The sequence below is a fragment of the Mirounga leonina genome, unplaced genomic scaffold, assembly GCF_011800145.1.
Source record: "Mirounga leonina isolate KUSES-001 unplaced genomic scaffold, KU_Mleo_1.0 Mir_454, whole genome shotgun sequence".
Taxonomy (NCBI): Eukaryota; Metazoa; Chordata; class Mammalia; order Carnivora; family Phocidae; genus Mirounga; species Mirounga leonina.
In genome coordinates, this window is record NW_023270763.1 from 17,831,443 (window position 1) to 17,845,784 (window position 14,342).

At 48.3% G+C, this 14,342-nt stretch overlaps 1 protein-coding gene across 2 annotated transcripts in view; it reads left to right on the forward strand.

Moving 5' to 3' along the window:
* Window positions 1-14,342, forward strand: part of XPO6 (exportin 6) — a 102,857-nt gene that overhangs the window by 68,519 nt on the left and 19,996 nt on the right. For both annotated transcript variants that reach the window (XM_034989013.1, XM_034989014.1), the window contains 4 exons: window positions 1,721-1,829; window positions 3,738-3,830; window positions 5,014-5,083; window positions 11,284-11,443. In XM_034989013.1, the coding sequence (XP_034844904.1) occupies window positions 1,721-1,829; window positions 3,738-3,830; window positions 5,014-5,083; window positions 11,284-11,443 (432 nt within the window). The remainder of the gene's footprint in view (window positions 1-1,720; window positions 1,830-3,737; window positions 3,831-5,013; window positions 5,084-11,283; window positions 11,444-14,342) is intronic.

The window sequence follows — 14,342 nt, forward strand, 5'->3', positions numbered from 1 at the left end:
GGGGTGGTGCGCAGTTGCCCTGGGAGCTCAGAAGAGGGCCCGGTGGAGCTGGTACTCACGGCGTAGAGGAAGGGATGCAGGCTGGCTGCTGCTGGCACCTCTGAGAGTGCCTGAGGCGGGGTCTAGGCATGGGGAAGCTGAAAGTGGACCCATGTATTGCTTCCAGGTGAGTGTTGGCTGGGCGACACTGCCAGGATGGTGAGCCCACAGGAACAATGGTGTCCCTGTGCCCCTTCTGTCGCTCGGTCTCCCTGCGGTGCCCCTGCTGCAGAAGCTCCAGGCGGAGGACAGGGGTGCTTTGTGCACTCGCAGCTCCAGCAGCCCGGAGGACGGCGTAGACCGGTGCTGAGGGCCTGGCATGGGTGCTCAGCTTTATGAGGGGGAGTAGTTCTTGAACCTATCTTAGAAATGCTTCAGGACAGACAGACGTTTAGGCAGCTGGTTTGTTCTTGAAAATTAGTGGCCCTTGTGGTACAACTGCTGCAGGTAACTTGGTGTCTTCTGAAGTAGGTTCTTCCCATGTGTGGGGGATACCCAGACCTGGGGCTTTCAGTGTTTTCTTCCAGAAGTTCTTAGATATAGGTCAAAGGGGCAGGGTTTCCCCAAGCTTTTTCCATTTATTCCTTTAGGTGTTTAAGTGTTCTTAAAAATTGACTGAAGGTAAGGTTTTGGGGAGTGGGCAGAGCAGGCTCAAAGACCATTGGTGGTTTACGCAGAGAGCATGGGATGTTGAGTTATGGAAGCCGGGCTCAAATCACCTAGCTTGGTGACCTTGGGCATTTTATTTAACTTCTTTTAACTGTGGTTGCCTCGTCGGAAAAACACCAGTAATACCATCTACCTCTCACAGATGTTAAAAGGATTGAATTGTTGAATCATATATTGAATCAGTATAAATTGATATTTATATATAATTACCTGTAATCCCCAGGGCCAACTATAGAACAAATGCGTGGTGAAAGGAATGACAAGGGAATGAAAATGGCACCCTAGGAAATGTCTGTACACAAAAGGAGGTGGTCATGGAGGAACTGAACGAAAGCCATGACCTAGAGGAAAGAAGTAGCACAGTGGCAGAGTCCTTCCTTAGCAGTAATGACATCAAATGTGAAGAATTAACCTCTCTGGTTTAAAAAGCAGTGATTGGCAGAATGGATTAAAAAAACATGATCCAACTACATGTTGTCTGTAAGAGACTCACTTCAGTTTCAGAGACACAAATAGGTTGAAAGTAAAAGCTGTTCCATGCAGACAGTAACCAAAAGAGATTTGGGGTAGCTATGCTAATATCAGGCAGAATAGACTTAAAGATGAGAGTGGCTGCTGGGGGTGGGGGTGGGGTGCCCAGGTGGCTCAGTCGGTTAAGTGTCCGACTCTTGATCTCAGCTCAGGTCTTGATTTCAGGGTCGTGAGAGGCCCAGTGTGGAGCTTATTTTACAGAGAAGGACATCATCTAATGATCTAATGATCCTTCAGTCCCTCAGTCCAGATGGATCCATCCGTCCATCAAGAAGGTGCCTGGAACATGGTGAAATGAAGAAATACCCCTGCTACCATTCCACCCTGCACACGCTCTTTCAACCCACAAACTAAATCTAGTTCACGTGCTGCTTGTATGTGGTAATCCAGCAGGGACGCCATTCTTTCTCGTAGTTCAGGAGGACTTTTCAAGACTAAAAGCCTCCTGTCACCTGATGTTGAATTTCTCCCTGCCATGTAGGTACGAAGACGCTCTAGTCCTTTTGCTCACGGAGGTGTTGAATCGAATCCAGTTCAGATACAACCAGGCCCAGTTGGAGGAGCTGGATGACGAGACTCTGGATGACGATGTAAGTGGCGTGTCCTAATCGACCTTAGTCATTGTCGTTTTTGGTGTGAGTCCAGATGGAGACTGGGAATCTGTAAGCTCTGCTCTGGAGCCAGAGTAATCTCACAGTTTGAGTTGTGCATTTGAACTTTACAGCTGACCTTGAACAGTGCAGGGCTTAGAGGCGCTGACCACCTGCATAGTCAAAAATCTGAGTATAACTTTTGACTCCCCCAAAACTTCACTGGAAGTCTTATCAACAAATGGTCAATTAACACATATTTTGTAGTATGTATTATATACTGTATTCTTACAATAAAGTAAGCTAGACAAAAGAAAATGTTATTAAGAAAATCATAAGAGAGGGCGCCTAGGTGGCTCCGTTGGTTAAGCAACTGCCTTCGGCTCAGGTCATGATCCTGGAGTTCCTGGATCGAGTTCCGCATCGGGCTCCCTGCTCGGCAGGGAGTCTGCTTCTCCCTCTGACCCTCCCCCACTCATGCTCTCTCTCTCATTCTCTCTCTCTCAAATAAATAAAATCTTTAAAAAAAAAAAATCATAAGAGAAAATAAATTTCCAGTACTGTACTGTTTATTGAAAAAAAATCCCATATAAGTGGACCTGCGCAGTTCAAACCCCTATTGTTTAAAGGTCAGCTGTATATCCTATTTGTCTTTGTGGGTTCGTTAATTGTAAAAGGAAGTTGACAGGCATTTTTATCTGTATGGACTAGAGATATGAGCAGAGAAACCATATGCACAGTGAGAAGAGGTTTAGTAAGGGCTCTGTACTCCTCTCGTTCCTCTGCCTCGTACCCACACCTCCGCTCCCCACCCTGGGTGACAAACAAAAAGCTGGCTGGATGCAGGTGGAAATAAAGCATGACTTAACTGGTAAGCCTAGAACGAAAGGAAGACTCTTTTGAGTGTATGTTGTAAATCAGTATCTTAAAATCAATCCTGAATTTATTGATGCTGGTGTGCCCATCATGGATAAAGAAAATGTGTTGAAGGACACAATTCCCATGTTCCTTTTTCTTAATCACCATGCACTTTAGAATTTTCAGGTCACTGGTATGGCTTTCAAAATAACAGTGACGGTGGCATGGTTAAGATCTTGAGGGGTGGCTATGTTTGGGTTAGAAAGAGCCTTGTACTTGGAACCCAAAGGCCTTGGACCCGAAGGAGATAGAAGTCTGGGCCTTCAATTTCTCTGAGCCTTAATTTTCTCCTCTCACGAAAGGGGAGCGATGTGTCTGACTGGCCTGTGCTGACAGTTACATGAGGGTCGCTTGTGGAAGGACTGGCTACATGCCTGGCACATTGTGTGTGCTTGGTAAACTTGAGCTTCAACTTCTTGTTAACTGTATGATTTAGTACAGTGCTTCTCATATTTGAGCATGGGTGAGAATCACTGGGACAGCTTGTTAAACAGACTTTGATTTGGGGGTGGGGCCACAGAATTTGCATTACCTACAGACCTGCAGGAGATGCTGGTGCTGTCTTGTCTGTGGACCATACTTTGAGTGGCACTAATGTAGTCCATTATACTGAAAGGAAGGTAGTCATGGACTGTCTCAGAAGGTAATGAATGAGTAGCCACTTCCTGTAGCTAGGATGTCATAAAGGGGACTTGAACACTTCACAAGTGGCTTTTTGAAATCTGTATTCCTGTGACCGTAGGAGAAAAGTAGGTCATTCTCTGTGGATCATGTGCTTTCTGAGGAAATAACTTTTTATGAAGTTAATTCATTGGATTAAAAAATACTCTAGGTTGATCTTTTTCAAGTACTAAGTAACCTGGTTTGATCATTTGCCATTTCTTCAAGACCTTCTGTCTAAGAGTGGACTTGAGGTTGCGGATGAAGGGGCAGGGGAGATGTCAAGACTCTGCCTTTCTGGGAGAGCTGATCCTTCTGTTTCCCCTGCAGCAGCAGACAGAGTGGCAGCGATACTTGCGCCAGAGCTTGGAGGTGGTGGCCAAGGTGATGGAGCTCCTTCCCACACACGCCTTCTCAACACTGGTAACTCGCCTCTTGGAGGGGAATGAAGAGCCTAGTGTTTTCCCTGCACATGTAGCATGGGTAGTAAGCTGCTTTGCTCACCGATATTTAAAATATATATATATGTATGTGCGTGTGTATATGTACCTATATATATTTTATTTTATTTATTTCTTTTTAAAGAGAATAATAATTACCATAACCAAACCTCAAGTTTAACAAATGTTAACTTTTCCCCCACATATTTTAAATCAACTTTTGGAAGTGCTGTTTTTCTTTCCTGAACTCTTGGATGTAATATGAATTTTCCTAATGCCTTCCTTCATGCCTGCATCAGTAGCTCAAAAATGGCCAGGCCACGTAGAGGACTTATAAAGATTACATTGCTGGAAAGCGAGCCGTTGTAAAGCTCATCGCTAGCACTCTGCCTATATTTATGTGCTAGAATCTTAGGCGTAAGGACTGCTTTCATTCACGAAGTGGTGCTTGTTATTTGAGGAGATTTCACTAAGCCTACCTCTTCTTCAAGGAAGGGCACGATGATTTCGGGGGCTTGTGTTCTCTTGTAGAAAGTGCTGTTGTGTTTTGTCAGCTGTCTTTCATAGGGACCTGTCATATTAAAGTCTGATCTATATCTTAATGGTGAGTGAGCAGCTTTAGAGAGAAAAGATACAGCTTTGGTTATGAAGGTCCTGTCTGCTAAATGAGTAAGGGAATCTGACTTCCAAAAAATTTGGCCTGTCTTTTCATTTTGCTATGCACTTGAATAAGGCATATCTGGTAGTTCTTTCCAGACTAGAGTTTCCCTTGGAATTGAAGGGAGATAGATAGGCCCTGTCTCCAAGCTCTAGAAGGTATAGAGCATTTGGGGTTTGATGTCCCCTCTTTTAGGAACATGACAGTCATTATAGTCCTACCCAGCATCCACTGCTTTGTTTAGAAAAAGAGTATCAAACTGATAATGTTGTTTTCTTTCTTATTCCAAACGTTAATTGGTGGTGTGAATTGGAGAAATTGCTGAGGGGGCAGGGCACTGAATCGAGACGCTTCTGCTTAGCTGCCTGTAAAGGTTCCCAGAGAAAAGTTTCTTTTATCTGATGCCTGCCCCCCCATAGATACTTATAATGTTTTAATGTTAAAATGCTGTTAAAATTTGCATTTATGTTTGTTTGGTTTTTTTTAATCTTTGTTTCTTTGTTTTCAGTTCCCAGTTCTTCAGGACAATTTAGAAGTTTATCTGGGGTTACAGCAGTTTATAGTTACTTCAGGGTCAGGTAAACTGGTTTTTATTTTCTAATTTAATCAACATTAAGAAAAATATCGGGCTGATACTTAATTATTGCCGTCTTTGCTGTCGGAACATGATTTCTCCACTGCCACCTTCCCATGGCTCTATCTCTCCCCACTTCTACACAGGGAAAACTTTCCTAAAGAATCATGATAAAAAGAAGCTGTGGGGGAGGTAAAAGATGGGACTCTGACAGTGCGTTCCCAAGAGCTGTTTCAGAGAGAGAGAGAGAGAGAGAGAGAGGCAGCTAATTTGGAGTAAAGAGGGAGGACTTTCAAAAAACCCCCAGCACTTAGAATATTTCCTTAGGTCTTTTCGACCAGCAAGTACGCTAAGGAGAAATGGCCTTGGGCTTCCCTGCCATGTGCTCTTTGTTGCCTGGTGTTTGGAAGCAGGACACAGGAGTGGCTCCGGCGCAGGCGGACTCGTGTGGAGCACGCTGACAGCTAGCGATCGTTAGCTTCCCTCTTGTCGATGGCCTGCGGGCGGCGTGGCCACAGCTGGGCGGTCCTTTGTAGGCTTCGCCTCCTTGGGGTTTCGGCTCGGCATTTTGGGGTTATTTTGTTGATAACAATAATAGCTTCTGTTTGTCGAATGCGCATTACCTGCTCGGCACTGTAGTATTTGCCTACTTGCTCCTTAACTCTCTCACCTGTCCTGGAGCTGGGAGGACTAATACCAGTTGCTCCTGTTTCACGGAAGGGGAAATTGATGTCCAGAGATGTTTATTTGTCCCAATATGATATAACAGGGGATGATTAAGAAGTTGAATTAAATCAAATCTGACGTCCATTTTGCTAGCAAAAACACCAGAAACTTACCATTGCGCTTGCAGATGCACCTGTGCTCACCCTCGCCTCCCAGTCCCTCCCATCTCTGGTGGTCGTTTCACACTGCTCTTCTTCACCGTCTTTCCCCTCTGGGCATTGTGCCCGGCCTGGCCTCCAGTCCCTCTGTTGTGTAACTGTTGTCTCAGACTGGCACAGAACTGCCCGGGGTAGAGACCATCTCCTGGACGAGCTTGTTATTCATGGCAGAGCCTTCACGAGAGGCTCTTTCTGAGGCTGCCCTTCTTAGTGGCCTGTGACGGTTTGTTTCCATGACTCTATTAGCTTCTAAATAATCCGCTGGGCCCCAGGAGGTTGATGGGACTTGGCATGCCCCAAAGTTTGTAGATAGGCTAAGAACAACTTACAAAGAACTTTAAAAAGACCACTTTTCAAAGCAAACATGCCTGTAAAATGTGCTGTCACCATTAATGAAAGTCATTTGTGTACCAATGCGACAGATGTTTCTAGCAGCCATTCTTGGGGAAAAATTGTGCCCTGGTGGTCTCTCCCTCAGGGCCACTCATCAAATTAGAATGTACTTGGCATCCTCAAGACATTATTCTTGATCTTTAAAAAAGTTGAGCAGGCACTCCCTCCCCCACACTTCCCTGCATTGACCCCACGTTCCTTTTCGGGGTTGTCGCTGCCTTCTTGACGTTACATTGAGTCTGTCTTTGGGTGAAAATCTGAGTGATTTTTAAGTCCTTTTTCTGAGACATAATCCGAGAAGGATAATCTGTTTTATTTTTCCCTACATGAAATATCATATACCTGTTCTCATTGAAAGCCATTTGCTGACAATTTCACAGTGTGCTTGGCTTCTCCGGATTGTTTATAAATCTCATCCCTAGTGCTGATCCTTGGTGCATACTCTAGGGGCAAAACCTCTCAGGCCAAAGAAGTACTTCCCATTTTAAAACAAGCTCTCTTATCCATGACGAAGCATTCCCCCATCCCTTGGTGGCTCCGAAGCCAAGTTTCCAATGCAAGGCCTTTAAAACAAATGGAAACTCTGAATACATTTTGTTCCCTGGTTCCCATGGCCATTCACCCTCTCCGGTAACCTCCGTGCTGGGTCAGCAGCCTTGCTGTCTCTTAACAGAAACCGGGGTGTCTTCCTCTGACAGGGTGGCCCTGCCACTCGTGTGCACCACTTCTCACCAGCCTTTACTTCTTCTGTTTCCTCTGGGGCCTGTGCCGATGGGAGTCTTCCTGTTGACTGTTGCTGGCCTTCTGCCCCTACGCCTGTGATTAGGTCCGAGGCGAGACATGTTGTTGCCTGCGGTGCCACGGTGGCTGTGGGCCTCTCTCCCAGCCCCGGGGCGTCCCCCTTGGCTCCCCTCGTTGCTCCTCCTCACCAGTTGTGGGTTGAGAAATCCTGTCTTCGGTTGCTGCATCTCTTAGATTCTTTGTTCCGCTGGGGTTTATTTACGACCTACTTGTTCTCTCAGAGTGGTGTCCCTCAAGTGTCATCACCCTTGCCTCCCCAGGCCCCCAACAAAGAGAAGACGGAGTATAGTTAACATGAAGGTGTGACTTGCCAGGCAGCTGTCCTTTGGACGTGGTCAGGAGTGCATCTCGACAGCCTCAGGGTGACTTGCTTTATGTGCGAGAGGACTTCAGTGTGGCCATGGTCTTTTCTCTCTCGAAACCTCTCAGCAGTAATTCCCTTTGGAGGGTTCCCCTTCGCAGCTGTTCTTTGCTATTAGGGGGACATCCAGGCCTTAGCCAAAGAAGATGTGGGTGGTTTGCAGCGGCTTTCTCAGTGGGAGCTGAGGCCTGCCCCTCGAGTTGAGGTGGCTGCTTGCCGCATTTTGTGCTGCTGGTGGTACGAGGAGGGTTCTAGGTCTGGGGGTGGGGGCAGCGACTTTGATTTGGGGTACTTCCTGCCTTGCAGACAGAGCGGGAAGGAAAAAAACAGCAGTTTGCACTAATGTGAACCTTACATGGCACATGTGTATTCAGTTGAATTATATGGAATTGCAGTTTTGGTTGGTCAGAAATGGTCCAATATCAGCAATTTCTTATGGCTCAAACTAATAGTTTAAAATCACAGCAGTCCCAAGCTGTTTTTTATTCTAAGTACTGCTCTTTGACAAATTCGGGCGGGTTAGAGGGGAACAATCAGGATGGCAAGGATTCTCAGCAGGAGGGTGACATGGGAAATGAAGGGACCCAGGGGTGTATTTCAGCCAAGAGGAGAAGCTTCTTCACCTCTCCCCAAGACTGCTGTGTGTCAGCAGGCTTAGGCTTGTTTTGTGTTCTCCCCTCAGGGGGTGGGACCAGGGATGATCATAAGGAATTGGGGGGGACACTTTTTCCCCTCATTGTTTAAAGATGGAAGACTCCCTGGAGACACATCGGGGAAGAGGCCGAAGGGGCAGTGCTGGGAGGAGGCCCTGCCTCAGGTGTATTTGTGTGGATTCAGGGGCACGGGCTGGCGGCGGGGGGCAGTGGGGGCAGGCCTGCTCGGGATGACTTAATGACTGTTAGGAACCGTACTCCAATGGAAACCCAATTTAGGGTGGTATTTTCGTTTGGTTTTAAAAAGGGAAACACAAAATGTTTCCCTTCATGTTTAAACACTATTCAAGCATCTAGTTCTTAGGTAAACAAGGGTACCTAGTTGTAGGGTTAAGTACGTGAATAAGTTGAGAAGCAGTGGGCAGGGTGGAGCCTCATGGGTGAGGGTGAGGGCCATGAAGGTGGAGGTACGGTGCGCAGGAGAGTGCAGAGTCGGAGCCTTGGCCATGCTGCCCTGGGGAATAAACGCTGGCCTCCTCTCTTTTCGGCCTATACTACCACCACACCCGATTCCCGGGCAGAGTTTTCTTAAGGCTTTATTCCCACAGCCCTAAAGCTTGGTTGGTGTGCAAAGGAACAACAGGTCTCAATTTACCCTGGGAGTCCGTTACGTAGCTGTAACCCTGAAAATCCTTGACGTTCAGAAGGTGCGTATTTGTGGTGCTTTTGTTAGCTGCGAGAGGAGGAGAGGCAGTGTTCTCTCCACATGACCAAAAATACCTCCTGGTTCTGTCTGTTCCGTGGGCTCGTGTGGCTGGCAGTGTGGGGTGGTCTTGTTCTGCTGGGGGAAGCTGGCTCGCTCTCTTTGGCGCCCACCCCCATGGCCTGGGCAGGGCTGCCTACAGGCTGAGAATCCCACTTGGTGTTTATTGCATCGAGGCACTGCTTCCTGCACAGGGTGGTGAGTCTCCGGAGGGACAGGCGATTTGGGGGGTAGGCGAAAGCCGGCCTTTGTCACTGGCTCTGTCCCTGAAAGGTCCTTCCTGGAGTCTCCCCTTCCTTTTGTCCTCTTGCTCCCCGGAATGTGACCCACACCCTTTTCCAGACTCCTTTCCACCCTTGGGGGCTGTCACCGGCTCTGTTCTGAGCCTCATCACTCAGAAGTCAGTGAAGGATCTGAGGCATTAAACTTGCTACTTCCCAGCACCTTCTTAGGTGTTCAGCCTTGCTGTTTGCACCTCCACAGGTGTTGCTTATCCGTAGTCACCTTTAAATAATCAAGGGAACATTCCCAGAGGCCATATGAGGAACTTAAGCACCCGAGACTCCCGGTCCTGCTCTCGTTGGCTCTGTGTTCTGTTGTATTTAGTTCAGTCATTCATTGTGGCCACCTGTTCTGTACCTGGCGCCATGCTGGATACCAGCCACAGCCCCTCCCTGTGAGGAAGTTCCTAGTCGGTGAGGAGACTTGTAGATCCTTAGTTGATCTGCCATGTGCATGAGGTGCCCTGGAGGGGAATGCAGGAAGGGAGGGAAGTGCGTTCCTTCTTTTGGGCAGTGCAGAGGGCAGGCCTCCCGGAAGGGGACTTGTGTGAGTCTGGAGACTGTGTAAGAGTGTGCAAGGGATGCCGTGGGCAGTCCAGGCAGGGACCTGAGGCCCCGGGGGTTCCCGGTGGGTCCAGGTGAGAAATGGGAATGGCAGGAGGCAGTGAGGTCACGAAAGCCCTGGAGTGGATGCTGGGGGGTTCAGGTTCTCCCATGGAGCCAGGAGAGAGCCCCAGGAGGTTTGGCACCTTGCTTAAGGGGAGCTGTGTGCTTAGGTCCGGGTTCTAGGAAGATGCTTGTGGAATGCCGCGGGAGGAGGGTTGCCTTTAGCCAGTTCTTGTCTCCTAACAGAGAGGAAACTCCTGAGGTGGCAGTGGGAGGGGGCTGGGCTGGTGGTATTGCAGGTGCCCCGCAGGCAGGGGTTGGGGTCTCCCTCCCTCCGACTGGGTGAGGGCGGAGGACTTTATAGACGCAGAGCGAGCTCTCTCGGCCCAGCGGTTCTCACTTTCTTTTGTGGACCTTTGTGAAGAGGGGTCCACAGGGCAAGGAGGTGGCTAAATTGCAGATGTTTTTGTCCTTCACCTTTGCATCCTCATCACTCAGCATGAAGAAATTATATTGAAAAGAAAGCTTCAGGCCTTAGAAAATCACACGCTCTTTGTTATATATCATTATTACAAGCACTGAATGATGCTTTATAGTTTACAGGGTTTCGTATGCATTCTAACTGCCCTTAAACTAGTGAATTCGATGGGGAGCATTATTTTCCATTTTAAAGATAAGGACCTGAGACTCAGAAGGGCTGGCTGAGGCCCAGAGCCAGCGGCGACAGGGCACGTGTGTCTTCTGAATCCAGGCCCTGTGCCTTTATTCCAGACTGTACTTGGGACCTTCTGGGGTGTGGAGTGCTGACCACACCCTGTTCTTTGAAGAGAGGTGAATCCTGCCTGTCGGCCCGTGGAGATTTCATTCTGTGACAGGGCCATGTGTAGAAAGCAAGCAGGTTTGCAGTTGTAGAGGCTTAACCTGGGACACCAGTTCTGCCCCAGAAATATGACCCACATTGGGCAAGTGACTGGGCTGCCCTGCGTGTGTTTCCTTGGGTGTAAAATTGGTGGTGTCACTACCTCTGGGTCAAGAGGAATCACATCAGGTGCTCTGTCCGTGTTCACACACTCTGGCCCGAGGTTTGGGTGGAGACAGGCCCTGCTATCCTGGCTTGTTACTGGGAAGCAGCCTGTGGGTTGCTGTGTTTCACATTGTTTTTGTTTTTAAGATTGATTTATTTTAGAGAGAGAGAGAGTGTGTGCGAGTTTGCACACGTGCGGTGGGGGGAGCAACAGAGGGAGAGGGAGAAAGAGAATCTCAAGCAGACTCCCTGCCGAACGCGGAGCCTGATGACCCCGAGATCATGACCTGAGCTGAAATCAAGAGTCCAGTGCTTAACCCGACTGCACCACCCAGGCGCCCCTCGGCAGTTGGTTAGCTTGCCTGGATGAGCTGTTGCCGGTGTGGTACCTATGGCACCTTCTGCCCGTGGGAAACCGTTGGCGGTGTTCTGTTTCAGGACACAGGCTGAACATCACTGCGGAGAACGACTGCCGGCGACTGCACTGCTCCCTGAGAGACCTGAGCTCCCTCCTGCAGGCTGTGGGCCGGCTGGCCGAGTACTTCATCGGAGACGTGTTTGCAGCGCGGTTCAGCGACGCCCTCACGGTCGTGGAGAGGTAGGCGGCGTTCCCGTCGTGGCGCCCTTCCTCCCTCAGAGCCCAGTCATTCCTTCTTGTGTGCGGGCGGCATGTTGCCAGGCTCAAGGTGCATATGGAGCAGCCACGTAACCTCTGCGAACTTCAGGTCTGTTGTCTGTAACATGGAGGGGACCTGGTGTCTTGTAGCTTTTTGTGAGAATTAATGAGAGGAAGCACTTAGCACAGTGCCTGGCACGTAGCAGACAACACATGTGAGCTGTTACTTCGTCGAAGATCGGGTCTGTAGACAAAAAGACAGGACTTGCCTCAGAAGAAACCAGGTGAGGTCAGTCGTACGTCTCTGCCCACAGGGTAAAGAGACAGTCGGAAAGGCCTGGTAGTCGAAGGACAGACACAGTCAGTTGGCCTCTTCCAAGTAGGCAGCTAGATGCCAGAGGTGGGACTTTTCCCAGTCCTGTTAAGGTCCTGAGGAGTTAACGCTGACCCGAGAAGTGGTTCCCAGCCTCTCCACCAGCAGCCTTCATTCCTTACCCCTCCCCTTGGGGCCCTCCTCGGGTTTATAGCTGTATTTGTTACGGACCACTTCCCACTACCCAGGCCTCCCTGCTCCCCTCTCAGGAACTCGTATGCTTAAAAAGTCAGATGCTTGGCAGATGAATGGATAAAGAAGATGTGACACACACACACGCGCACACACACACAGGAATATTAGCTGTCAAAAAGAATGAAATCTTGCCATTTTCAATGATGTGGATAGAATTAGAGTATTATGCTAAGTGAAATAAGTCAGAGAAAGACAATGTACGATCTCACTTAGGTGGAATTTAGGAAACAAAACTGATGAACATAAGGCAAGGGAAGGAAAAATAAGATGAAAACGGAGAGGGAGGCAAACCATAAGAGACTCTCCTTTTTTTTTTTAAAGATTTTATTTATTTGACAGAGGGAGACACAGCAAGAGAGGGAACACAAGCAGGGGGAGTGGGAGAGGGAGAAGCAGGCTTCCTGCAGAGCAGGGAGCCCGATGCGGGGCTTGATCCCAGGACCCTGGGATCATGACCTGAGCCGAAGGCAGACGCTTAACAACTGAGCCACCCAGGCGCCCCCCATAAGAGACTTAACTCTAGGAAACAAACTAAGGGTTGTTGGAGGGAAGGTGGGTGGAAGGATTGGGTAACTGGCTGATGGACAATAAGGAGGGCACTTGATGTAGTGAGCACTGGGTGTTACATGCAACTGATAAATCACTTAATTCTACCCCTGAAACTAATGATATACTGTATGTTAACTAAATTGAATTTAAATAAGAAATTAAAAAAAAAAGATGCTTCAAATATAATAGGAGGTTCAGATTGTTTAAAGGTAATTGGTGGATTGATTAGATCAAAACTGGGTGGATGTGGGTCCAGCCCGAAGTTGGGACACCGGACTCTTTCACTGGCCCAGTAGCCAAATCATTGGTAACACACAGCGAAACCAAGCCCCAAGCCTAGTGACTTGCACACCAAAGTTTTTTTTAACTGTTACTCTTAGCTTAAAAGCAGAGATAACTGAGTTTTCGAGTAAATCTTTAAAAGCCAGATTAATAATAATAATAAAAGCATGTGGTAGTAGGAAATTTTCAAAAGTGGTTTTGCACATTTTATTTCATGCTTTACTTTGAGGGACGGGATGGTCATGTTATCTGTGAGCAAACTGTGGGCCAGAGGTGGTGAGTGCCTTGCTTCAGGTCACACTATTCACAAGAGGGAACACGTGGATTGTAACCAGTTTCCTGAGTCTACCTGCTGTGCTCTTTCCGGACCACAGAGCTTCTGCCTCCAGCGTCCTTCTTCCTCTTCTTCCTGGCGGGGCCTGTTGCCGCTGATGGTTTCTTCCTGTCTGAAATCCATATTTTTTCAGACTTCAGAGTCCCTGCATCGGTATTTCCTAGGTCCTTATATGTACATCTTTCTGCACTGCTTGGGTTTGCAGGCCCAGTACTTAAAGATACTTTGCTATTTTGTCTTCCTTTAGAATAAAGTATGAGAGAAGGCTCTTTGTTATGGCTACGTGATCTTCATAGTCAGTGTGATGAGCTGGCTTTTCACTTAGAGGTTACACACAACAAGCCTACTAGTGAAAGTGCTAAATGTAGAAATGGTAAAAGACCCATTTAGCAGTCCATTTTTAGTGCGGAACAGCACTAAAGGCTGCTGTAGACGTGAAGTCGAACACGGTGTGATTCTACTCACAGGAGGTGCAGAGACTCGTCAGAGCCTGAGAGGAAGGGCAGTGGCGGGGCCAGGCTTGGGGCTGGGGGGATGGAGTTGTTCCTCAGCAGGTACAGATACTGAGTTTTATAGGCTGAAAGGGTAAAGCGCCGCCGAAGTGTACTCTGACTGGGCACAGAACAGAAAGCGGTTTAGAGAATTACACGCCGGGTGCACGTGTGTGCATCGCTTATGTCATCATGCTGGCCCCTTCCAGAACTTCCCACTTGAGAGCCCTTGGCTCTTTGACCCTCATTTTCTGACTGCTCCCTAACCCTGCATGCTTTGGGACGCAAGCTTGTGGTTTTCTAGGGAAGTCCTGCTTTCTGCTCCCTTCAGAGAGGAGCAGTTTTCAGAGTGTGGTCCAGATTTCCAGGCTCCTCCTCGCGAGCACAGTCAGTCTGTGGGGTTGGACCAGGGAGCTTGCTGAGTAACAAGCTCCTCAGTGGGTTCTTCGGCTCGGTGAAGCTTGAGAAGCTCTGCACTGGGGCACCGCGGGAGAAGAATGCCCACTGTCTTCCCTGGCGTCTGCCTCAGACCTGCTCCTTTAGAGAGCTTCGTTACAGAGCAGGCACAGACAGAACTTTGCTGGGCTTCCAGCTTCTTCCTTTTGCCCAGAAAGGAACGTCCGTCTCTAATGAAAGAGGCGTTTTCCATTTCCCCAT